Source organism: Cavia porcellus, unplaced genomic scaffold (assembly GCF_034190915.1).
Source record: "Cavia porcellus strain 051 isolate PalLab524CR breed Dunkin Hartley unplaced genomic scaffold, mCavPor4.1 scaffold_2, whole genome shotgun sequence".
Classification (NCBI taxonomy): domain Eukaryota; kingdom Metazoa; phylum Chordata; class Mammalia; order Rodentia; family Caviidae; genus Cavia; species Cavia porcellus.
This window is the reverse complement of record NW_026947485.1, coordinates 46573381-46598580: the sequence shown is the minus strand read 5'-3', so window position 1 is coordinate 46598580 and position 25200 is coordinate 46573381. Positions and strand designations below refer to the sequence as shown.

Genomic DNA, 25200 nt, shown 5'->3' with positions numbered 1-25200 from the left:
CTATGAATATAATTAATTGTGTATGTTTAGTTAAACTAAGAATGAAACAAGCAGGATGATGAGGAGAAAGTAACTGAAATGCCACGTGTGTGAGAGGTAGGAAGAGTTCCCTAAGTGTCATGTGAGCTGTAATGCATGGAGAGGAGTGAGGGCCATTGCAAAGCTGACGATGAAACATTCTCAGCAAAAGGACATTTGCAAAGGCTTGAGGCACCCTTTTGGAATACACAGTGCAGTATTGTGACCTGCACTCAACTCCACTGTGCCACAGCACACCGGACCCCATGTTCTAAACTACAGTATACCCATTGACCAGCCTCTCCTTTCCTTTCCCTTCTACCCTCTTCTTCTCATTCATTCTTTATGAGAAGAAGCAAAGCCAGAAAGATGTTCAGAGGAGAACAGCCTATAATTCTTTCTTCAGTACCCTCCATATGATAAATAATTATGAAACTAGATCTTTGGGTAATGGACTCATGAATTACAGCAGAACTCCCCACCAGCCTCCTAAATTGTTCCTTTTCCACAGAGACACTTAGAGAGTAACTGAATTTAATTTTATAAATCTTGATCCCTGAATACAGACAAGAAGGCTAACCTGAGTTTTTCATAACTGTGGTGATGTTAAATACTATTTGATGACAGGAAAACATATTGGGAGGGGAAAATAGACAGTTAGTAAAGAATCAAGAGGACAAAAACAAGGACAGAAACATGCCTAAATATGTCTGAAATCTTTGAAATAAGACATTCTGCTTATTCTTTATTTAAATTGGAAAGAAGCTTTAATACCACACACAAGAGTTTCAGCAGACATGAGGGGAAAGACATTGTTTGGAATAGGGACTCCATGCATAAAATTATTGAAATGAATAATTAGTAATAAAAATAAAGTGATAAGTGAATGTGAAATAGTAACAGTGAAAACAATAGCAGTGTCTCATAAATGAACTACTTTTAATGCCTGAATTTATTAGAGGAAATGTACCCAGTAGGGAAGACAAATGATATTTATATTTTTACACGGATATAGAAATAAAATATTTTCATCAGTATTTATTTTTCCTTTGTAATTTTCACATTTCTATTAACAATTCCCTTTATTCCTTGAGCTCTGTTTCAAAGGCTATGATAAATTCTAACTATAAAATATCCTCAAATGTGCCAACTAGGTAAAACAGATTTGTCTGCTAAAAGTAGACAGACTTTTGCTCCTTTCAGGAGAAAATCTGACTTGCATTTGTCTTATGAGATTTATGGATTGTAAGTTTGAAATGAAATACAGCCGTTTCCCTCCCATATATTAAAATGTGGTTTAAAATTTGGAAGAAACAGCAATCTTTTGTCACCAAGAAAACCAATTTACAGTATAAAGCAAAAAAGTTGCTGTATTGCCCTCAAGTGGAACTTTTTGGTATTGCACTAAAATACACAATTGCTTAGAAGACAAAGCTTTGACCTTCTTTCATTGTGTTATATACACACCTGTCTGTATTTATTCTGAAAAGCTTTGATAATTAATAATTGTGGCAGAAAGACTATATTGCTAAGTAAAGATTTGTAATGTGAATTCAGTCCAATTTAAGTTGTCTAGTCCACAAAATTATCTGACTTATTTTTATTGTATTTTTCAGTAACAGAGTGTTCTTTTTCCATGAATTTTCAATGCACAAATTTTAAAAAATTACTATGACGTTATCACTGGTATTTTAGGCACAATATCTGCAACTGTATTACTCTTAACCATGTGTCATTTGTGATATCTGCATTTGATTTCAGTCTGAACTGCAGGTCTGTTATTGAACTGAATTTCTTTGAGTTTTATCAATGACCTAATACTGTGGTATGGAATAAAAATGTGTCTTTCATTTCTCTGAGATAGATTCTTACTCTAGTTCTGCATGTATCCACAGTGCTGCTGTGTATATACTGCAATTTATAGGCAAAGAGCTTAAGCGATATTTTTGTGGAGCATCTGCCTGTAAGGCGGCCATTTTCTGACCCCATCTTAGACTAATACAGAGTATTGTCACACACATCACTCGGTCTTCTGCCTCATAGCTTTCTTTGTACTTTCCAGTGCATCTTTAGACCTGAGCAGTAGTTATTTTTTAAATTTTATTTAAAGAAAGACTAAACAAAACAGAAAATGGGTAGAAATAATACATAATTTCAAAGAAAAAAATAAACAGCAAGAAATCACTAGTTGATGATTACAGACTGTCTTCTTACAAATAGTTATTCAAGATACTAAAGTGGAGCATATTAAAGTGGGGATTCAAACAGTGAGATTGCAACCAGATCTGTTCAACTATCCAACAAAAACTTAGAAATATGGTTATCAATCCTATACACTTAAACATACATGCAGTTTTCTGTATCTTCAATTATGTTGAGACTGAATAAACCAAGCAGGCTAATATCACTCTGAAAAAAGAATAATACTATTGCTGGGTGTCACATTATGACACTCCAGGACCAGCATTGGGTATTTTAGTGTCTCTTTTTCTTCAAAGTATCTGTTCATTTCATCATGTGTCATAAGGTCAGTTCTCATAAACTGTTTATAGATTCTACAAATGCATGAGTCTTAACATGTATTTCTATCCTTTCTATATTAGAGGGAGAAACAAAACAAAGCAAGGCAAAACAAAACATATTCCTATAAACACATGAAATGAAATAAACATATGAGACCATTGTACAAAGAGTTCTATCATGGTTCCTGTGTTGTCTCTTGTTATCTCCAATAGAATTTGCTATATCATCAGACATAGTACAATTGAATATACCAGTACATAAGAGTATTAATAAAAACACAATTATGTATATAGTATAGAACTTCAAAAACAGGCAGTAATCAAACCAGAATGTGTATCATAGTGAATCTTGTCATCTTCAGTGTAGTTGCCTAAACTCTCAGACTTGACACTATCAATCATATCAGTTTTGAATAAAATCTTCTCTGCCTCATTTATGCTCTTTTTTGCCATCAGTTGTCTGCTTATCTTCTTCATTCTGTTTTCTGCTCCTTTCATTGAGGGCTCTCTGCCACTGTTCCTGGAATCCTAGTACTTTTATTTTTCTCTAGAATGCCCTACAGTATTCTCTGTAGAGTTGGGTTGGTGTTTGCAAATTTCCCAAGTTCCTCTTTGTCTTGGAAGCATCTTGTTTCTCCATTAATTTCTAGAGACAGTTTAGCAGGGTATATCAATCTGGGCTGGAGGTTATTTTCTTTCAAGACTTGGAATATTTCACTCTAGGCTCTTCTTGACTTGATGGTTTATGTTGAGAAGTCTGCCATTATTTTGATGGGCCTTTCTCTGTAGGTTATCTGTTTCTTGTCTCTAGAAGTTTTTAATATTCTGTTCTTATATTGAATTTCTGGGATCTTGATTATTATATGCCTGGGTGTAGCTCTGTTTTGGTTGTAGGTGGCTGGAGTTCTGTATGCCTCATATATCAGAATATTATTTCCTTTTCCTATGTTTGGGAAGTTTTCCTTAATTATTTCTGTGAATAACCTTTGTAGTTCCTCTGTTTGTACCCCAGCTTCTTCATTCACATTCTTTATTCTCAAGTTATAGATCCTTTTGTCATCTTCTAGCCTTTGTATTGTTACTACTTGTTTCCTTGTTATTTTTAAAAAGTTTTCTCTTTCATACTACCACATTGCAAAATTGTCCTCCAGTTTGGATAATCTATCTTTAGTTTCTTTCAAGCTGATTTGCCATCTTTCCTTAGAGTTTTTAATTTCCTGGTAATCTCTTTGAATCTGCTTCATGTATTCTATATTTTTTTATATTCTTCACCAAATGTTTCTCTGCTTTGAGTTCCTCCTTTCTTCCATCTGTGTCTGCTTGAGGGGTGCTTAGTATCTCTTTTATTAATTTTCTAATATCTTGATTTATTTGGCTAAATATTTCACTTTTGAACTCATCTATGAGGTCCTGAATATATCTCTTTATGTCCACTGGCACTGTGTCTGATACTGCATGTTTGCTGTTCTCATTCTCCTTTGTATTTACCTGTCCTGGATCAATGTTCTCAGGATTGGGACCTGGGGACTTTTTGTTGTTGCTTCCTCTTCCCATCTTTTTTGCTTCTTCCAGGAGGCCCCAGTTTCTTTCTTTGTTGGTTACAATTCTTCTGAAGTGCGCTGACTAGATGACCCTTCACACTGCTGTGTGCTAGTGATTTGCAGACAGGGACAGCGTATCCTGGCCCCTCCCCTCAGGATCAATCAAGCTGCTATGGCCTGCACTGTATTACTTTGTGCAACCTCCCCTCTGGATCAGTCAGACTTCTGAGGCTTCACTGGGTTAGTGCGATTAGTGTGCGGCACTGCTGTAGGGACTTGATTTCAGATAACCTACTGGGGTCTCATCCAGATCACGTGACCCAGGCCTAGCTCACTCCACCAATCCCATTTGGGAAGGGAACAATTGACTGAAGTCACTGCTGCCCCTTGTACTTGCCAGTCCTGTCTGGTCCCAGAATGTTGTCCGTGGAGCCCCCCTATTTATGGAATGGCTCCAATCCCGTCACTCACTACAGGTCGATGTAGGCACCCTGCCATTCAGCTCTCCATTAGGCTTGCTGACCTCCTAACTCAATGTAACTGCACCTTCAGTGAGTTGAAGCGGCAGGACTTCAGATGGCTCAGCAAGTCGCAGCAGGACCTCGGTTGGTCAACAAGTTGCCTTAATTTCTTCTTGGGATGAGAGAATTCATCTCCCTCTGTTTGGGGCTCCCCACTCTGTATTATGTTGAATTCTAAGTTGACTATCTCAGGGAGCCTCTGAAACCAGTTGTTATCTATCTGCCATCTTTGCTGCTCACCACCAGGCATTATTTTTGAATTATGTAGATAGAGTTCCAGATTCTTTCAGCAGTTCTAAGCTATTCTTCCCATCAGAAAGCTGAAAGTCTAGTTTCTTGACCTAAAGGTACTGCGTTTGAGGGGGCCAGGATTTAGCTCAGTGGCATAAGAGCCTGCCTGGCAAGCTCAAGGTTGTGAGTTCAATCCACAGCACTACTAAATAAATAAAATAAAATAAATATACTGCATTTGAGGCCAGGAATGGAGCCCAGTGGCACAGTGGCCTGCTTGGCAAGCTCAAGGTGGTGAGTTTGATTCCCAGTACCAAAGAAAATAAAGATACTGCCTTTAGATGTTTCTCAGACAATTGCCTGGCCAGATCAATAAAGTACCCAAATGATAAGCAGCCCCTAGCCCTAAACACACACAGAAAGACAGTTAGGTACCCTCTCATGTGAAGGAGACACCAAAACAAGCAGAAACATGGTATTTGAAGAGCTGAGCAGTAGTTCTTAAAAGCTCTATGAAGAAAGTTTTCAAAATTTGGAGAAAGGAACTGCAAATAGGAGAGGAAATTCTGGATATGCCTGTGTTTATATGTACCTGTATCCCTGTGCAGAATTGCTCTCCTTTTATGTTAGAGACCATGTCTGATCTCTAGTCTCACAGAATTTGATAATTATAGTTATCATAGCTTCATATCCACATTCATAGTCTCTCTCTCTCTCTCTCTCTCTCTCTCTGTGTGTGTGTGTGTGTGTGTGTGTATGTGTGTGTGTGTGTGTGTCTTTCTCTCTTCTTTCTTGCTCTCTGTCTTGCTTACTTTTCTCTTGTTGCCAAGTCAAAATACCCAACACCCAAAATGAAGGAAGGAAAGGTTTAGTTGTAGTCAGGGATTGCAAAGAGAACAATTACATATAAGACACATCATTAATAGTACTATTTTATGATAGTCATCCAGGGAATTTAATACAAAAAAGGTATAGGAAATCTATCCACACACTAAAGACCCAAGGAAATCCAACCAAAGGCTTGAATCCCACAATATTGCCCTGCATGAGTCAAGGTGAAGACCCAGAACCCATGAAAATGTCCTCCATGGGTCCAACTGGAGACCTAGAGCCCACAACAATGACTCATGTAAGTCCATTTTGTGGATCTGTGCTCTGAAGGTCCACAGGTCTTTCTAGCAGTAGAAGCTAGAAAGTCTATATCAGCAGGATGAAGTATCTGTGCCCCTAGGTTATGGGTTCTCCATTAGAGCTAAGAAGCAATGCTCAAAATAAGGACCAGGGCTCCCTGAAAAGGACCACAGCCAGCCTCCACAACAATGAAGTCTCGAGCTTCTCCAACGATGAGAAAAACCAAGTTCATATCAGGAAGCCGGCAAGCTTGAGCAGCACACTGACCTTCCCCTCCAGAGCCAGGAAGCTGTGTTCAAAATAAGAACCAGAGTCCCCCCAAAGTGTGAACCACAACCACTCTTAGCCACAAGATCTTGAGCCTCTCTGATGATGAGAACAGCCAAATTCACATCAGGGAAGAAGATCCACAAGCTTTTTCAGGAGAATCAACAGCTCCAAACAACAACAATGCTTAGGAGAACCCACAACACTACTCTTCCTCCCCAGTTCTCATCTTTATGCTGGCAGCAGTCCTCAGGTGGGCCACCATGCTCAGCACCACACTGATTCAGTTCAGCTGGTGTTTAAGTTGTCCACCAGTTATCAATCCACAACAGTTTATTTAGCTCACCTTCTGTGGAGGTTTCAGTCCATAATCAGCTGTCTCCAAGGCACAGGGGCAACACTTCAAGGCAGCGGCCAGCAAAAGCAGCCAGAGCCAAAGGGCGGGGGAGGGAAACAAGCTTCTTTCCTTTCTTATATTGTAAGCAGGCTAACATCATCCCTTTCCCCACAGGGCAGATGTAACACTCACAAAATCTCTTTGCCCTCCTTTTGGTAGGATGAGAATATTTATAAAGTAAGAACCCTGGCTCTCTGCTAAGTCTCTTAGTTAAACTTCTGAACTTCTCAAGTTGATTCAGTGTATGGGCCATAACACTCTCAGCCTTGCTCTGTTGCTCTCTCTCAAAGAAGCTGTTCCAAAGATTCTTTGGTAGAAATTTCACTAGAATTTTTTCAGATGTATTTTAAAGATGTGAGAATTTTCTCATGTGCTTGATTGCCCAAATCATCTATAAAATGCATGTGCATTCAAGTCACATAGTCAAGCCATTATCTAAATTCAGAAGTTACAGAACAAAAACATTATGCTAATATATTTCATTATGGAAATATATTTCATTTTCATGCTTTCAATATGAATAGGACAATGATGACTTCTTTCAGTCTGAGTAATAAGAAAATATTTTATTGCATTTTTACTATAAAAAAGAGAAAAATAAATCACTAGTATGGAATGTGTAGTATCGAATATGCATGCCAGAAAATAAAAATCTCCAGGTACTGTGTCTTAAGGCCTTGGGTTGATGGGCAGTAAGGAAGCCCTTGTACCACTGTATGACCATGGGCAATTCTTTAACCTCTCTGAACATTCCTTTGCCTGTCATATAGGCATAGTTTTCCTATGGTTTAATTGAATTTGCTTGTAAGATGTCCTAGTCATTTTATTTGCCTCCAGTAGCACAAGAAAAAAGACAAACTCTTCATTTTTGTGGAGTTTATTTTTGTGTGAAATGATAGATGGAAAACATAAAATTAATTATACATACATAAAAATATGAATAAAATCATTATATATGTTTAATTTGACTGAGAATGAAACAAACAGGATAATGAGGAGAAAGTAACTGAAATGCCATGTGTGTAAGAAATAGAAAGGTTTCCCTATGTGCCACATGAGCTTAAATGCATGGAGAGGTGTGAGGGCCATCTGCAAAGCTGATGAGGAAACATTCTCAGCAAAGGACATTTGCAAAGGCTTGAGGCAGAAGAGTCTTTGCATAATGACAGAACAACACAGACACTGAAAGTAAATCATTTAGAACCAAGGCAGCTCTGTGGCGAGAAGAGTGGAAAGAAAGGCAAGAACCAATCCCACAGAATTCACAGTCAAGGAGAGTATTCAGCTGAGCGGGTGGTGTAAAGGAGGGGTGCGGGTGCACCCTAGAGGCAGCAGCAAGAATTGGCAGTAAGAGGAGAGGGAATAGGAGGAGAGGGTTCAGGGATGACTCTTGGCTCTGTGAACCTTGGTGGCCTTTCCCGAGAGAGATCAGCTGAGGGACAAGTCAAAAGGAGTGGAAAGGAGAGAATGAGGCGAGGAAGTGGTGAAATGCCAAGCAGCCGACGCCTTGCTTCCTCAGTGGCTGAGCCTCTAGGGACGGTTCTTACCCGTTTGCTCTTCTCAGACCTCACTGACTCCAGACCCCAACTGCAAGCCCCATTGAACAAGTTTCCTCTTAAGAATTTGGTATTAAACCTGGGCAACAGCACACATCTGTAATCCCAGCGCTCAAGAGGCTGAGGCAGGAGGACTGCTCTGAGTCCAAGGCCAGCCTGGCTCCAGAGTGAGTTTCAGACCAGTCTAAACAGTGAAAGCCTGTCTACAAACAAAACAAACAAGCAACAACAACAACAATATAAAAAGAATTTGGTGTTTTCCCCCAGTTACTTCATTTCCATGTCTTACTTTTTCCCAGTCTTTGACCCTCTACTTTCCAATACTGGTGTCACATCACTTCTAAAATGAGAGAAAAGTAACTGTCTTTGCCACATATCCTACTGTGGCCAGGGCTTCCCAAACATGCAAGTACTATTATTGCAACATTAGCAAGTCAGGGGTTTTATTTCAAAAAGAAGAAAAGAAGACTGAGTTTGACCAAACAAAAAGAGAGGCAAAACTGGATCAGTTCTCTTTTGGACAACAAACCTCCACAAGCATAGTGACCTTGAACGTTTACTCCTCAGGACTGTGTGGGTTGACTGGGCAGCAAGGAGCTGGTAGTTCCCCTCGTGCAGGATGCTGATATCCTGGATATGATATTCCAGGATGCTGGAATCAGGTAGCCTGATTCCACTCACTTGCCTGCACTTTGGCTGTGTGTCAGGGACATAGAGGTGACAGGATGATGCATCTTGCATCATCCAGCAGGCTAAAGTTTGTGTGTCTATAGTAGTAGAGAAAGTTCTAGGGTATCCTGAGGTGGAAAGAATGAGAAAGGAAGGCCAAAAAAAGTAGAGTCTGTGAAGCCAGATGTGTTAAGAAGCAGAATCTAAAGAGCTCGAACTTCATGGAATGTGAAATGCAATTGTCATCTTCTGAGTGTATCCTCATATATGGTCCTGTTTGAAACGTTTAAAATGCTCAGGATTCAGGGTGATATGTTTTATTCATCTATGGATGAAGATTTGTGATTTAGTAGAGATGACAGAGCTAGTAACTTTCAGATAGGATTAGGACTCAAATCTTCAGGGAATAGAATCTGTCTTAATCAACCTATGACAACTTGTGGTACTAAGAAACCATCTGCATTTCCTTCATAAAGCATGCTGAATGCTGAACTCCAGCCTCACTGTCTGGGGCAAGCATGTTATGTTCAAGCATCTGTAAAACACTATTGTGTTGTGTGTTTATACACCAATGCAGTATTGCTTTAAAGCATATTGAGTGAAATAAGTGTGGGTGTAAAACTTTCAACATTTGTGGGGGAATTGTATAATCTAGAAGCATTCTGCTCTGAGATTTCTTTAGACATGTCTTTATGTTCTTGCTCCAATTGCAGTAGAACCAATGCCTTGTGGATGTGGTTTCTGTAGGTTAGATATTTACCATACCTATTAGTTCACTTATATGCAAATAAAAGGTCTTGGCCATATGTCACCAAATTGGCAAAGGAATAGCACTTATTTTTTGTAAATTAAAAACTTATGAATTTTATTTACCACTTTTTGAATTGTCACATAAAAACAATGCATTGCATAACATCCAGAACAGAGCTTCTACCACTCACTGTTATCTCATGTAAATACTGTGGATTTCTATTCTATATGAATAGAGGAAAGATACCATTTACATTGGGCATCATACAGGCATCTTGAAAGCAATAGAGAGAAACTAGGGGCAGAGAAAGCCTCAGGTCACAATGGGGAAATATTGATTTGTGTTAGATAAACTTATGTTGGGCTAGATAGTAAATCATGGACTTTTAAATTATATGTAATAAGTAGATGTCGATTTAAAATATTACATGAAAATAATAGCTTTTGTTTGGTGTATAAGAGGTACAAGATAACTGATATGAATTACATGTAAGTAATAGTAAAGTGTAACAAATCTGCTATGGATTCACCAAATATTAAAACTGCAGACATTCATGTTTTATGATTAATGACTCTATCATTTCTTTATTGTGCAACCAGAATCCGTTATTTGGTATACACATAATTCCTTTTCTTTTGTGTTTGACCATGAGATGTAATAAGATCTGAATTACAGATTCTGCATAAAATATGTAGAACATAAAAATATTTTTTCTTTTTTATTTTATTAATCATTTAAAAGTATTTATAAATATATGAGAGGAATATTTCTATCAAATACATCTCTTTTTGCAAATTTTTGTGCTGCCTGTCACAAGTATTATGCATTACAAATAAATACTATCAATTTCAATATCATTTTGTGGGTAGTTAATGAAAGATGGAACATTTTCAATTGAGCTATAGGACCTTATTTTATTGAAGCTTAAAGAAGTCTTGTATGGAAATAACTGTGACCTATATGAACAATGGTATTCATATAAAGAAAATGAGTAGATATATAGAGAGTTCAATGATAAAATCTTTCCAACTTTAGCTTTTGGTCTTTACTGTTAAAGCTTTCTGTTCCATTATATCCTACTGAGAGATTCCTGAAGGGATAATAAAGAAAACTTGCCATTTCTCTGAGAAGGTTGAATCTAATGTAATCAAGGTTCCAGTATTCAAAGCAAATAGTTAATTTTTTATGCTATTCACAGCCTTTTGTATTGCTGTACTCTGCTTCTGATCAATTCTCTTATATTCTTCTGGGTGAATTGAAAATTTTCAACTATGAAACTGCTTTAATCACACAGAACCTGTATTCTGAATTTCAAAGTTTAATATATGCTTTAAAACTTATGATTATTAAGAAGTATGAGCAAGTAAAATTATTCATGTCACTGGAAACGTAAAATTTATTTCCATATTAAAGTTTTTTATCTAATTCCAAGGAGTGAGCGAAAAGTATTCCAATTTAGGTTCAGCTAATTCAGTTTTTCCATGGTTTTACCTAAAGCAAAGCCAATGTTCAATGAACTAAAACAAATGAGGAGAATATTTATACTCTTAAATTATTTGAATAGACATGGAATTTTTTTCTTAATCCAGGCAAAAATATACAATAACAATAAAAAACAAAAAACCTTAGGTTTCCCAGAAGGTAATTAGGTTGCATGAACATTTAAGTTATTAAATTGATAGTTTAGATGTGTAGTTTTAGAGGCATATATTTGAAAATTATGACAGTTTCAGACATATTTTTCCATGGAAAGAAAAACACAGAATGTTCATTCTTCTATATTTCAAATTCTAGCCACATTCCTATGTAATATAATCAAAGACACAAGGGCAAAAGTAATGCTGGGCTTTGCAGTCAAGCATCCTGGCTCCAACACTCATGTTGATTAGTCCTGGCTGTATAGCTCTAGGCATATAACTTGCATTCTCAACCCCTGGTTTCTTTATCTATCAAATGGATATAAGTGCCATTCACATATCATGTATCATTACTATGAGTACAATCAAAAGAGTGCATGGAAAATGTACAGTGTCTGCCATGTAAGGAAAGTCAGTAATTTTTATTAAATACAATATAGAATTATATTCAGCAACACATGTGCGCTAAATAAAAATCATATCAGTACTTAGATTTGTAATTTAGCCATGTTGTCTTCCTCAAAGGTTTTCTTTTCTTTGTCTTAAACACCCAATTTTTCCTTTTAAAACACGTGTCTTTAAAATAGAAAGGAGACTTTTCTAGGGGCACAAATGTTCCCTGGCACATCATTGCCTGCTCAGCCCTCGGAACAGACATCTTGCTCTGGAGCAGCCCGTCCAGAGCTGTGACACGCAAGCTGGATGTCATGTGCCCTTGGGGACCCGTGAAAACTCTGCGTGAACAAACGTCCAGAACTTCACCTTGCATGTCAACACCTTCCAAAAATTGGATCTTCCTGTGGAAGTACTAAAGCAGACTCTCATTTCTCAGCCTATCATTGAATTCTTTCTGCCTTTCAAAAAAAAAATCCTGGCTTTTACTTAGTCATTGATATTATGACAATGGCAGCTGTACAGAATAAGATATTTGTAAAGCTTTCCCAAGAGGGGGAAAAAGACAAATGTAAATATTGTATTTTCTATAGAAAGTGAAGGGTGTTAAGCATTAGGAAACAAATCATTCACAATGGAGGTTTTCAGTTTGTTTTTAACAGATAGATTACTTCACAATAGATTACTGTGTCATTTTTTTTCAAATATCTTCGATGGAGTTCAAAGAACTGAGTCATGTTACTATAAGTAATTTCATCCTTGCATGTCTACATATTTATGTGATCAAGTTTCCACCATGCTTATATTAAAAATAATAATACTGGATTGGGGCTACAGATCAGCAGCATAAGCATTTACCTGGCAAGTGCAAAATCTTGAGTTCAATTCTTAGTGCCAAAAAATAAAAGTAATAATAATACTGATGCTGAATCCTTTTTTGTAATAATAAGAATGTTTCTTTCAGGAAACATATAGATTAAATGAATAAAAAGAAATCATACCATCTGAGATTTTCAACATTTTTGCTTCAGAAATTATTTGACAAAATTTCTCTCACACGCCTGTTGTTCTGAACAATTATATATGACCAATAATTGTGTCAGAACTCTTTATGACATGTGACCATTGAAATTTAAAAAGTTAAAATTATGAATGTATTTTTTATTGAGAATTATAGGGCAACCTAAAAGACTGTCATATAAAAGTTTATTGTTACAAAATTTTAAAGCTTTTTTGTTACTTCAGATACATTTTAAGCATTTATCAAGAGGCAAGGAAACAGATTGCTTAGATAAAATTCAGAGAGAACCCTGTTGAGTCTAAAAATATCAGAATAATAATATCTGAAAGTACACTAGGCTTAAATTCAAACTGCATTAGAAATAGATACAAATACATCCTTGTTTCATCTTTATTTGAAAAAAAGGCCATGGATTCTTGAATTTTTATTTATTTAATTTTTATATATTTATTGATGGGTGTAAATGTACCTGAATCCTTCTATGCTATTTCCTTTTGAATACTGATTGTAACCTGAAACAATCATCTCCTAGACCTGTATCTCACTGTTACTTTACCTTCTCTGATGAATCATTTGATCAGAAATTGAGTTCTGTAGGCCTTGTTTCACATCCAAAAGGAATAAAAAGTTTAAGGATAAAAAAAGTGCACAGATAAACAGAGATCTACAGTAGACGGCATGAAAGTAGAGAATATTTCTATTGTTTGTGGGAGCTGAAAAACAAAGCAAAAGTAGAGTTTTCCATTGTTGTTGTTGTTCTGTTTCATTTTGTTTCACAAAATTTCTGACCATTAAGGAGGCACGCTTTTGGACTTTGATGACACAAAATTACGAAACAATTAAACATGGTTGTGTCGTGGGGTGCAGCTGTGAAAACTGCAATAGAACTTTGTAAAAATTTCACTGGGTTAACATGCACAATAACACAAAATTTTTCACTTTTCACTTGTTCAATTTTTACTTGAACAGTTTAAGGATTGGTGGATAATCACATTATTACAGAACCAGTCTCTAGAGCTTGTTGTATAGCTGAAATGATACACTGTCCACTAAATAACATTTTACCATTTGTCCCTCTCCTCAGCCTCTGACAACTACCTTTCCTTGATATTCATTGACTACTCTAGTTGCTACATTACGTGGTACCACGAAGTGTTTTGTGATTGGATTATTTTATTGGGTATAATCTTATCAATGCTCATTAATGTTGTAACCTGTTTCTTTAACAATGTATAAATAGTACTCATTGTATGGTAGGATCATATTTCGCTTATCTCTTCATCTGTCACTGAACACTTGGGTTGCTTCCAGGTTTTGTCTATGATGAATAGTGCTACTACTAAAATGTGTGTGCTTACAATACTATGTTCAGTTATTTTGAATATACTCCCCACAGTGGAACTGCTGTATTAAATGGTAAACAGCATACTGTTTTCCAGGTGGCTGGAGTGCCTTACATTCCCACCAAGAAGGCGAGAAGATTCTAGTTTCTTTGTATTCTAGCCAACATCTTTAACTTTCTATGTTTTTAAAAATAATAATCATCCTAACAGATATGAGGCAGTATCTCACAGTGGTTTAAATTTGCATTTTTCTAAATTATAGAAATATTACTAACCTTTTTCTATGATATTTGGCACGATATGTTTTCAAGTATTCTTTAATTTGAGAAGATGACAATTTCTTTCTCGCAAACAATAACATAAAAAGAAATTCTGGTAAATATTGTAAGGTACAGTGTTATTAAATACCACCCAAAGTTCAAAGTACTGAACTACCCAAAGTTCAAAGTGCTGAAATATTACCATTCTGTTCTAGTTTTCCAGTTAATCAAAGACATTACTTTGAAAAGTACTAATATTTGTTAATCTTTCATCTTTTGCTCTCTCAAATTACATTTTTTTAAAATTACCAAGTACTTTCAAACAACTATCAACTTGTTTTTCAAAGATTTTATTACAAGTTATCAGAGAAATATATATCCTTTCTCTATCATGAGATGAGAACAAGAATAAATATGCTGTCCTGAAGAGGCAGAAGAGACAGTAAATGATTCCTTTTGCCAAGGTCTCTGTGGTTCTTGCACTGTTATAGTTATAAATATTCACTCGAACTGTTTATGAGTAAGTATTCTGTATTAGGCACTGGAAGCTCAAAGCAGAAAATGAGACTGTTCCTCATCTAAAACAAACCTCAGAGCCAAGAAATCATCAAGTTCAGCATGTATTGATATTGAAAGAAATTAGCCCAACATCTCCTGGGAGGATAGAGAAATAATGAAGAAAAATATAGAACATGGAAGGAAAGAGTTGTTGGATATAAGATCAGGTAGCAAGGTGGATAATTAGGGCACTTTGGAGTATTCTAAGATATCAAATGCATAATTGAATCTTTCCTATAAATTGTTTTAAATCTACCCTTAAATCCTTTTCCCTTTCCATTTTTAACTGATATTTTTGGTCTACATACTTGTGTCTCAATAAATTACTTGAATGATTCATATTGCAAAAACCTAAATACTTAATTGTTTATTGCTTGAATTTTAGACAGATACAAACAAGGTGATACTTAACTACCTGATTTTACAATCATGATCTTACAAAACAATTTTCTGTATAATTTATTTTCACTAAATTTACATTTCATTGTTACACTGAAGGGAGAAAATTAATAGTCTATTAAGTTGTTTCACATCTTATAAAAGGTTTTAAGTTATATTCATTTTTATATCATTGCTAAGGAAAAGACTTCCTTGGGAATTTTCATTCTCATATTTATTTAGCCTAAAGACATTGATGAGAAGGGGCAATATGAAGAGGAAGTTTCCTTGTTATTTGGGTTTGTGACTTGAAAATTTTAAATTAGCTGTGAGTATGATTTTGCTTCTTTAAGGAATTGGGCCTGAGCTAAAGAAAGCCCTGAAGGAAGTGTGTTTTTCAAGTTCTGATGGCATTTGAAAGGAATTAATATCAAATAATTTCTGATTTGCTATCTGGTGAATTTATGAAGAAAAGTTCTTTTGTGCATCTGAGCATACTGAAATGTATGGAATTGAAGTGATTTTTCCAAAGAAATACAGTTAGTATAAAAAATTGCAACATAACCAGACACACAAATAGGTCTTCACTTAGTCCAGTGAGTTAGTTACAAGGAATGAAAGGCATGTAGCCTCTTTGCAAGGCTTACTGAAAGTTGATGATTTTTAAAATATATGCGTATTAAGCATTCTGCTTGAGTTTAATTTCTACGTATGAAGTTTGTTACTATACTAAATATGTTCAATAACTGCAATCACACTTATCTAGAATTTTATTTCAACTGAAAGGCTTATGTAAATTGAGATGAATGCAAAGAGACAGTAGGGAATGCATTCAGAGATTGAAATTGCAAGCAGAACTAACAAAAACAAGGAAAAGTTTTCCTTTTGGAGTCTTGCTTTCTGAGTTTCATTTTCTCTCTCTTGTCTTTCTACTTCTGGTTATAAAGGCAAGTGTGTTCTAATTTTCTTGATTTTTTAACCAAAGTCATTGGGGTCAAGCTCTTAATTAAGATTTCTCCTTTTAGCAATTTGAATTCTAAAGAAAATGAGAGAAAGGAGGAATCCAGTTGCTCAGATCTATCAGTTACACTCTTTTTATTTCTACTGAAAAACTTACATTTTAAAAATGTTCTCCATCATTGGTGACAGAACTCTGTATTGTTTTATGAGAGTCTGGGTTCCACAGCCACTTTAACTGCAATCTTCACATTACTATGAACTTGTCTGTCTGTCTGTTTGTTTAAGACTTTATTTTTCTAAACCAGTTTTAGTTTACCAAAGCTGGTCCTGTTTTAATAAATAAAGTATCACAGAAAGTCACATGTCTGACTGCTGTTAGGCAGTGGTATACCTTAAGTAGAATCTCTCCTTTAACTCTGGCAATAGTTCTATAAAATAGATATGGCTATCAATCCTACAAGCTTTCACAACTTTGACAGAGAACTAAAGTTGTTCTAGGACTTTTTGCCTCCAGAGTCTATATTATTGGTAATATGCAGCTGATATTTCTTTTGCTCCATTAAGAGAGAAGCCACACACAGGCAAAGTGTAGCCCTTATAACATTTCCATCTCTGAGCCAGTGGCTATCTGATAGTGTTAGCAGCCTTCCACCACTCTCCTGCTGGAAGCCCTCAGGAACCTTTCCTGTGATCAGAGACCAACTCTGTGGCAGCGCCCCTTTGCTGTCCATGATGCTCTAGTTGCTAGCAACCATTGGTGTTACCAGTCCTGGTTGCTGGCCACTCTGAGCTCCAGCGGCCTTTGGTGTTACCAGCTCTTAGTGTTTTCAGCTCAGTCTCCCATACTTGAGAACGAAGTCATGCATAAGTAAAAATATGTCACTTTATTAGGCTTTATTAGCTTGTATTACAGCATAAAGGGAAATAGTGCACTACTGACCCACTAATGGTAAGAAGAAAGTTGCTTGTCTAGGAAAAAAAATGACAAGATTGGGTATGACCAGTGTCAGACTTTCTGTTTAGACTTGGGGAAGGGAAGCCTCCTAACAGCCTGACTGAGGATGGACACAGAGGGGCAGAGTCATCCAGAGGTTTGGAGAGCGGAGTCCTCTGGAATGGTCACGCGTGAAGGAAGCTTGTGGCAGCCAAAGCAAATGTCTCCTGGAGTGGCCATAAGCACCTGATGTAGTTCTGGCCAGCATTTGGCACAAGAACAGAAGGAAGAAAAACAAAATAAAAATATCATTTTAGTAATATTGGGAACTTATCTATTGTCTAATTATCAATGTTTTATGAAACTTGTTCCCTAATACACGAAACACAGTGCTTTCCACAGAGTACAATTGTCTCTGAATGTTGAATTGGATGGATGAATGGAATAGCATTCCTTGTTTAATGCAGTTATAGTAAGGAGTCAAGAAATAACCATTTTCATATTAGAAGAATAAATGTGATCCTAAAATGTTAATTTCTTAATTACTCTTTCTCCTGTCAGATACAATCTGGTATTTTAGCTTATATATCTTACTGCTACACAGACATTTCAGCCTTCTTATATTATTAACCTCAACCTCCCTGACACTTAGGTGGAAAATGAAATATTATCAATAATCTTTTCTATATAATATGGTGAATGGGGTAAAACATGATGGGTTAGTCACTTTTATTTAAAAAAAATAATGTTATTCTATTTGGACTGACAGATGTTAAGATTTTAGTGTTGGCATTAATTTGTTTTCTTTTAATTATACAATTACTACATTCATTTTCCTTAGTGAAATGAAAAAACATCCCAATTGCCAAATACTGATGATATGTTTTCAAGGGGCTCAATGTTAGTCTCATTAGGTTTCTGTTTTTCAGCTGGCAAAGTTTATGAAGTCAGTATTTGTTAATCTTGAGAGAATTTTACTAGTGCATTTTAAAGATAAAATTACCACTTTCCTTAAGCGATTTGTGCTAATATTTGTCCTTCATTATTAGAGCAACAAACGTTTTTCACTTTGTAGTCTTATGCAATTTAAATGGGTTTCATCTGTTCTTCCAAAAACACTAATAGAATACTGTACCTGCTGCATGTTTTTACAAAAAATATTTTTTGTTCTTCATCTTTGCAAGGTATGTTTATCTACAAGTCTGCAAATCAATATGAGATTTGTTTTATATTTTTAAAAATATTGATTTGAGGTTTAATTCTAAGTATCTTCATATGGTACTTCTGTTGTGTATTTGTTTTAATATTTAAGAAAATAAAAACAGTTGCTTATAATACTAATGATAATGTTTCTAAAAAGACAGAGAGATGAGCTTTATCTCCCCTGTGGTAAATACTGCCCCATCTACTCTATCCACATGAAATATTAAATTAAATATTAGCAGAACACCAGAATTGTCTTAGATTCTTCTCTAGTTGGCTAGACCTTCAATAGAAAAATGCAGAGAAGAAACAACTTTGATATAGATATTGTTATTGATATGTAGAACATTGATAATAACCAAAGAACTAAATTGTGAATTTTATATTTTGCAGTGGCTTTTAAATATATTTTCCTATTTTAGCTTCACAATTTTCCTGTTGATATGTATCAGCCCCAAGACACAAACATTCAGACCAGTGAGAAGCACATCTACCCTTTAGCCCATATTAGCAGTCACGAATTAAACTTGTGAGTTCTGACCGCAGGCTTGTTACCTATGTTCCACCATGCTTTCTACGATTAGAAACCATGAAATGTAGAAAATAAAAATGTATTAGGAGGAAAGAAGACAATCAAATCTTTTTCATTCACATTATGATTTAAATTATAAAATACTGAAATCTTAGATGATCAAACTTTCCTCTTTAAGGAGTTTTGCTTGAATGTGACAAGGGATGCTAACCTAGAAGAATCAATCATATTGATCATGTAATGCAAATCACGGAGAAACGAATCAAGCCTTGTGTCATCATACAAGTTTTTTACTTCATTTGCAGCTGCAAACATTTTTTGAGACATTCCTGAGGGCCAGTTCACCTCTGCAGGCCTTGGAAACTATGAAGGAAGCAATCAGCAAACTCCTACTGGCAGCTGAAGTCTTCAGTGAAACATCTAATCTGGGACCAAAGACTTCCCATAGGTAAGACTAAATTTTAATTTAAAAAGAAAAAATCTACCTTCTTAAAATTGTTAGTGAGAATATATCTTAATTGTAAGTAGGTGGCCCTTGTAAAATTTTATGTGACTGTTGTACAAATATGATATGTTATACATATAAGCCAGTTTATAGATTCTAAAGCTTCAGAGTGTGCTACACATTTGTTAGTATCCAAATGGTGATGACAAGAACTACAGCACAAAATTTTATATTAATTTTTAATTGCAGTTTCTTTTCCAGCCAAGCTATTTCAGTCATATGAGCTTAGTGTAACTTAATGTGATTTTGCTTGTACATAATAAATTTTCTTCTCAGGGTCTTAGACAGTTTCCTCATTGCTAGAAGAATACTCAATAACTGAAATTTAGAGGAGGACAAGCTTTTTTGGCTAGTAGTTACAGTCCATGCTACTTTAAGTTTTGGACTCCAAGGAAGAAAGGGACAGCAAAAGGACCTGGGTAAAGAAGAGCTGTTTACAGCATGGTGGCCGGGAAGCAGAGAGCAAAGGAAGAAGGCGGAGAGGAGATACACCCTGCAGGTCACAAGTCGGTGGTCCACTTCCAACCCGGCTCTGGCTGGTCAGCTAGAGCACCCTCAGGATCAAAGCACCTTCGCAAAACCTGAGGCTTTGAGGCCTTTCTAAATCTAAACTATCGAATCACATATTCCTATGATTTCAAAAGTGTGGAGAAAGAAAGAAAAACTTTTTATTAACACGGTTCAATTGTTTTGATTGGCTTTGTTCTGTTGGATTTTACTATCTTTAAAACTAAAAAAAAAGTTCAATAACTTCTATCCTCATTTCTCAGTTTATTTAAATGCAACTTATTGTCTTTTTCTATCCAGTGTGTAAACAAAACCCAGAGATGACTCCATTTATTATACTCATAGTTATACTTGCTATGTGAATGAGTGCCTAATATGTAGGAGTAGAAATCTTCTCCATTTTGAGGTTTATATGGGATAACTTCATCATTTAATTTTTTTTTATCGGTACCAGGGATCGAACTCACGAGCATGCACTTGCAAGGCAGGCGCTTATGCCACTGAGCTAAATCCCCAACCCCTCATCATTTAATTTTATATGCTATGAATAACTTAGATACTTTTGTATTTTCCTAAGGAAAAAATAGACTCCAAATTTTTTTAAAAACCCCGTTACTTGTCATTTTCAATAATTCGAGCCACTAAGGTTTTTAATTAGGCCAGATATTGAAATTTAATCACAGCAACTATTAACAATATAATACCAAATATGTTACCTTGTGTTTTTATTTCAGGTGTAGGTTATGTTTTCAGCTTTTAACGTTTGATATTGGTTATGGCAGTTTCAGGTATCCTGTAGTGCTTCAGGTGAGTATGCCGATGCCTTCATGAGTGTGTGTGTATGTGTGTGTGTGTGTGTGTGTGTGTGTGTGTGTGTGTGTGTTTTCATACATAGCACCCAATGCATAAATAACAACTGGCATTAAAGTCAACTATAGGCTTTGTTGTATTTTGGTTGAAGGCCAGTACATGGGTAAAATATGGGTTCTGATCTTCACTGCAATAAACATGAATTTTTCTGTGGTTCAACTACTACTTACAAAGAAAAGACTAGTATGTGTTAATGGAGAAAAGCAAGACATACAAATAGTAGAAAATAGCAGATTAGTCAGATTCTATTATACATAAGGCTATGGGAAATATAGGTCTGTTATGTTTTATGTATAGACATCAAGTTTAAAATTGGCATATATTTAAATTTTAAAACCATGGTAATTTTGAAATACTTTTTTCCTGACACATTGAATAGGGATTTTGTACACACTGATTCTTTACGAGTGTCTGCAATTAAATGAACATTTTAGATAATTTTCCTAACTATATTTTTACTTTTAAACTATCCATCAAAAGGTCAAAAATATAAACATAATTCATTTAATTAGTTGTTATTGGATTTTGAGAAGGGAAGAACAAATTAAAATTATGAATAATAAAAATTTGACTTCTCCTAGCATTTATTTGTTTGCCAACTATAATGCAGAGAAATCAATTACAGATATTTGGTTAAATAGCTTTAAGATCTATCTATGAAAAGTTTAAGGATTTAAGAAATGACATATTTTAATGGTCATTTATTATTTTGCACATATATTTAATAGTTGGTATTATGCTTTTTAAATGTCTAGTTCAGAAGAACTATTACATATAGTCTTTCAGGAACACAGACTCTTTAATTATAAAGGATTTCAGGATAAACCAATGTGGCTTTATAATACCTAGTTAATTTTCTTTTGTATTAGAGAATTGTACTTTAAAAGAACATCATTAACTTTTATAAAATTGCTGACCTCCTAAAAGACCACTAGATGTCAGTTCTGATCTACAATCCAAAAGGAAATAAATCATGTCTTACAAGTCTGCTATAAGTTACTGAAAAATATTTGCTGTGCTTTACTCTTACAAAGGTGCATGAGCATTTACATTTGCAAGATGATGGTAATATGGATTTTGAGGACCAAAATACAGAAAAATTCCTTTTAAAAGACACTTTTGATTTTCTCTTCTCCAATAAATCTTCACTGTCTGTATTTTCTGAGATATTTCAGAGACTTTATAAATCAGGTGTATTTAAGGTAAGTGCATATTTCTGGTTGATTAATATTTTTACATTCATTATTCAGGTGCTAGTTTTTCACAATTAAGCAGTTTGAAAATTCATTTAAAATTAATTGGCATGTTCCATTATATTCTTAAATTTTTCTCACCTAAAGCCCAACATTACTATTAGATCAAGTGAGTGTACAAGTCAATGATTGTGATGAAATTATGATCTAAAAATGAAGTAAAGATATTTATAATTCCTAAAAAGTTTATAAATAGTAGACATGTATATTATAGAATATTTTTAAAGGAATGCTACCATTTTTTAGAGCTAGTCTAGAAGTGTTTTGGGGCAGGGAGGTCCCAAATTGTTATCAGGGGATTTTAAAACTATAAGATTAATGTTATAAAGTCTGCATGCCTGTTAATGTGTTTGGTTAAGTGCTGATGATCAGGGTGAAGGATTCAGAGTAGAATTGGCTAATTGTTATGGCATATTAACACAAGTATTGTTGATACATTAAAAAGAACTATACACTATAAAACTGTATACTGCTCTTCACATATTTTTCTGTTTTGAAACCTATATTTGGGTAATTTGAAACAGTAGAATGAGAAAATTGCTGTTATGTTTTTGACAAACAGCAGCAGTCCAGCTCTCAAGGATGGATTACGGAAATAAAGGACATTGGATAGCAGTGGGAAGAGGCATCTGCTTACTTCAGGCTGTGAAACTCCAAAGCAGTGCTGTCCCATACTTGATATTTGGTATAAATACTCCTTTCAGGGTCTTCCCTTCAGTGCCCAGAAAGACAATGGGAGATTCTTCCCAAGTTCCCAAACTGGCTGCCAAGTCCATTCTGCCCTCTTGTGCTCACCCCACCGAACTCACTAAAAGCATCATTGCGTTATTTCACCCCAGACTAGCTTGTCAGATATGAAGTTTTCTTATATTACAGATACTGCTTTGATAAGTTCAAATTACTGTTCATCATGTAACATTCATTAGGTTAGCTGTTTGTAAAGTTTAAAATTTGCTTGTGTGAAGGGGAGGCCAGAGGGGTAAAGATGATTTGGTTTTTGAGCAGTTTCTTGTTTTTTCCTTACTCTAGGGTGAAAACTATCAAAAGGAACTCAGTCAATGTCTGTTATTAGATGAAATTGATTCAATTAGGACTTTCGTAAAGGAAGTTGCGAGTCTGGGACAATTCCAGCTGGTAAAACATAAGTGACTTGATTCATGTTGAGTACTGAGATAACGATAACGGTAGATCAGCTGTAAGCTATCTGCATTTGACTTCAAATAAAGATATTACCTTATAAAATAAAAATCTTGGAAGTGTCCTTCCTTTCAGAGAGCTAAATAGTAACATATATAAGATCTGTATAATTTATTTTAAAAGTTTGCAAACAAGTAGTGATTTATTAAAGGTAAAAGAATATGATATTATAACTACTAGGATTTGACAATTCTCCATAGGAAAAGGTCAGCATTTTATCTTTGGAACATTTACATGCAACAAATATTAATTTCTGATTGTTATACCTTTTAAGTTTATATAAAATAAAATAAAATATAATTAAATATAATAAGAATATTTTAGAAAACTATCTAAGTCTTAGTTTGTTGTAACTCTACAAAATACCAAAGAAAACAACTATAATGGCTTGCACTGGTTTCAGTCTTTAAAAATAGTATATATTTTTTTCCACATGTTTTCTTGGGTTCAATTAACTTACTGGACATTATCAGAGGATATTTATTACATATGAACATCCATGATAGGTACATGCTTAGTTTCCATTTCTGAAACTTTTATAAACTAAAATAATTTTCATTTTCCACCATATAAAACAGAATTTTAAAAATATTTCAAAAGAAGTTTATTAATAAGTTTATTTTTGGCTCAAGTCTTTTTTAAAGTTTCATTTAAAAATCTATGTATACATATGTACTGCTTGTCTGAGTTGTAGCCAATTTACTAATAAATGTTTGACGTTTATTTTATAATTTAGTCCTCTTTTGGGGTATTCAAGACAATTTAATTGATATATTCAATCTTTTAATTAATTTACATATAGTAAGTATTATCCTCATGATAATTTGATTCAATACTCTAGAAAGATAATCAAAGAGACCCGGGCTCACCTTTTAGGAATGTGTAACGTAGGACACTGCGAATGCAAAGAATGTTTTTCGGTGAACTGCAGTGGAAGAATTAAATTACTGTTTTGCAGAAGAGAGGCAAACCCTAATTTCCTGATTCCTGGGGTAGAAATTAGATAATTGTAAGGATTGTGTGTGTGTGTGTATATGTGTGTGTGTGTGTGTGTGTGTGTGTGTGTGTGTGTGGTTACTTTTTTTCCCTTTGACAAAATTCACTTGCAACACAAGAAGATTTCTCCTTATTTTTCCTATTATTTGGCTCCCTCTGCTATTTAGTTGCTTTCAGGTATCTTTAGCAGGAAGGAAAATCCACCGCTATTTATATGAAAGAAAAGAAAACTCACCCTATTAGGAAATATGGGTATTAACAAAATTAGTCCCTTGTAAAGTAAAAAGTGACATTTATTTCTGCAACTACACAGAAAATCAAATCATGATACTAACATATTGTTAATCTATGAATACACTAATTGATTTTTTAAAATATTGAACTAAATAGAAATCCTTTTCTAGTAATACTATATTTCAGCTCACTTTCCATAACTTACGCTGATATTTTGTGTTTATATATTTCTCCTCAGCTCTTCCCCTCTAATCCACGTATTCAATCTTTGATTCATGAATTTTATGATACAAGAAATCTTATGGGAAAACCGGGCTCAGTCCTGACTCTTTTAAATATATTTGAACAATTTTGGCTCATGAATAAAAAGGCACGGCTACATCCACTGGAATGGTAAGATAGCCACAAATTTGAATTGTACAATCCAAAAAAATCTCCAGTCTAAAGATTGATTTCAAAAACCTTTGCCTATATTAAAGAAATCACCAAAAAGAAGTGTATCCAAAAATTCACGCTCTGGAAAATAAATGTCTTCAAAGCACTGAAACCATAATGATTCTAGTGGTCTTCAAAAACTGCAACAAAAATATATCCAAAAGTTTTTCAAACCAAGACTTGAATCCACTATAAAGTTATGCTTAAAATTAAAAGTTTCAGTCTAGTTTTGTGCTACGATATATATCCTTGTGTTGCTGGAGAAATAATTAGGTGAATGCTGTTATCATCCAAGTGGCACTGGATGAAATATAGAGGATGATTTGGAGGCATGACTTTATTCTGGGAAAAACTTATTGAAATGTATGTATGTGTATCAT

General features: G+C 35.0%; 1 protein-coding gene across 2 annotated transcripts in view; it reads left to right on the top strand.

Moving 5' to 3' along the window:
* Cped1 (cadherin like and PC-esterase domain containing 1) overlaps nucleotides 1–25200 on the top strand; it is a 266447-nt gene that overhangs the window by 101668 nt on the left and 139579 nt on the right. For both annotated transcript variants that reach the window (XM_063241609.1, XM_063241610.1), the window contains exons 8-12: nucleotides 19129–19271; nucleotides 20570–20642; nucleotides 21740–21907; nucleotides 22988–23092; nucleotides 24624–24778. In XM_063241609.1, coding sequence (XP_063097679.1) covers nucleotides 19129–19271; nucleotides 20570–20642; nucleotides 21740–21907; nucleotides 22988–23092; nucleotides 24624–24778 — 644 coding nt within the window. The remainder of the gene's footprint in view (nucleotides 1–19128; nucleotides 19272–20569; nucleotides 20643–21739; nucleotides 21908–22987; nucleotides 23093–24623; nucleotides 24779–25200) is intronic.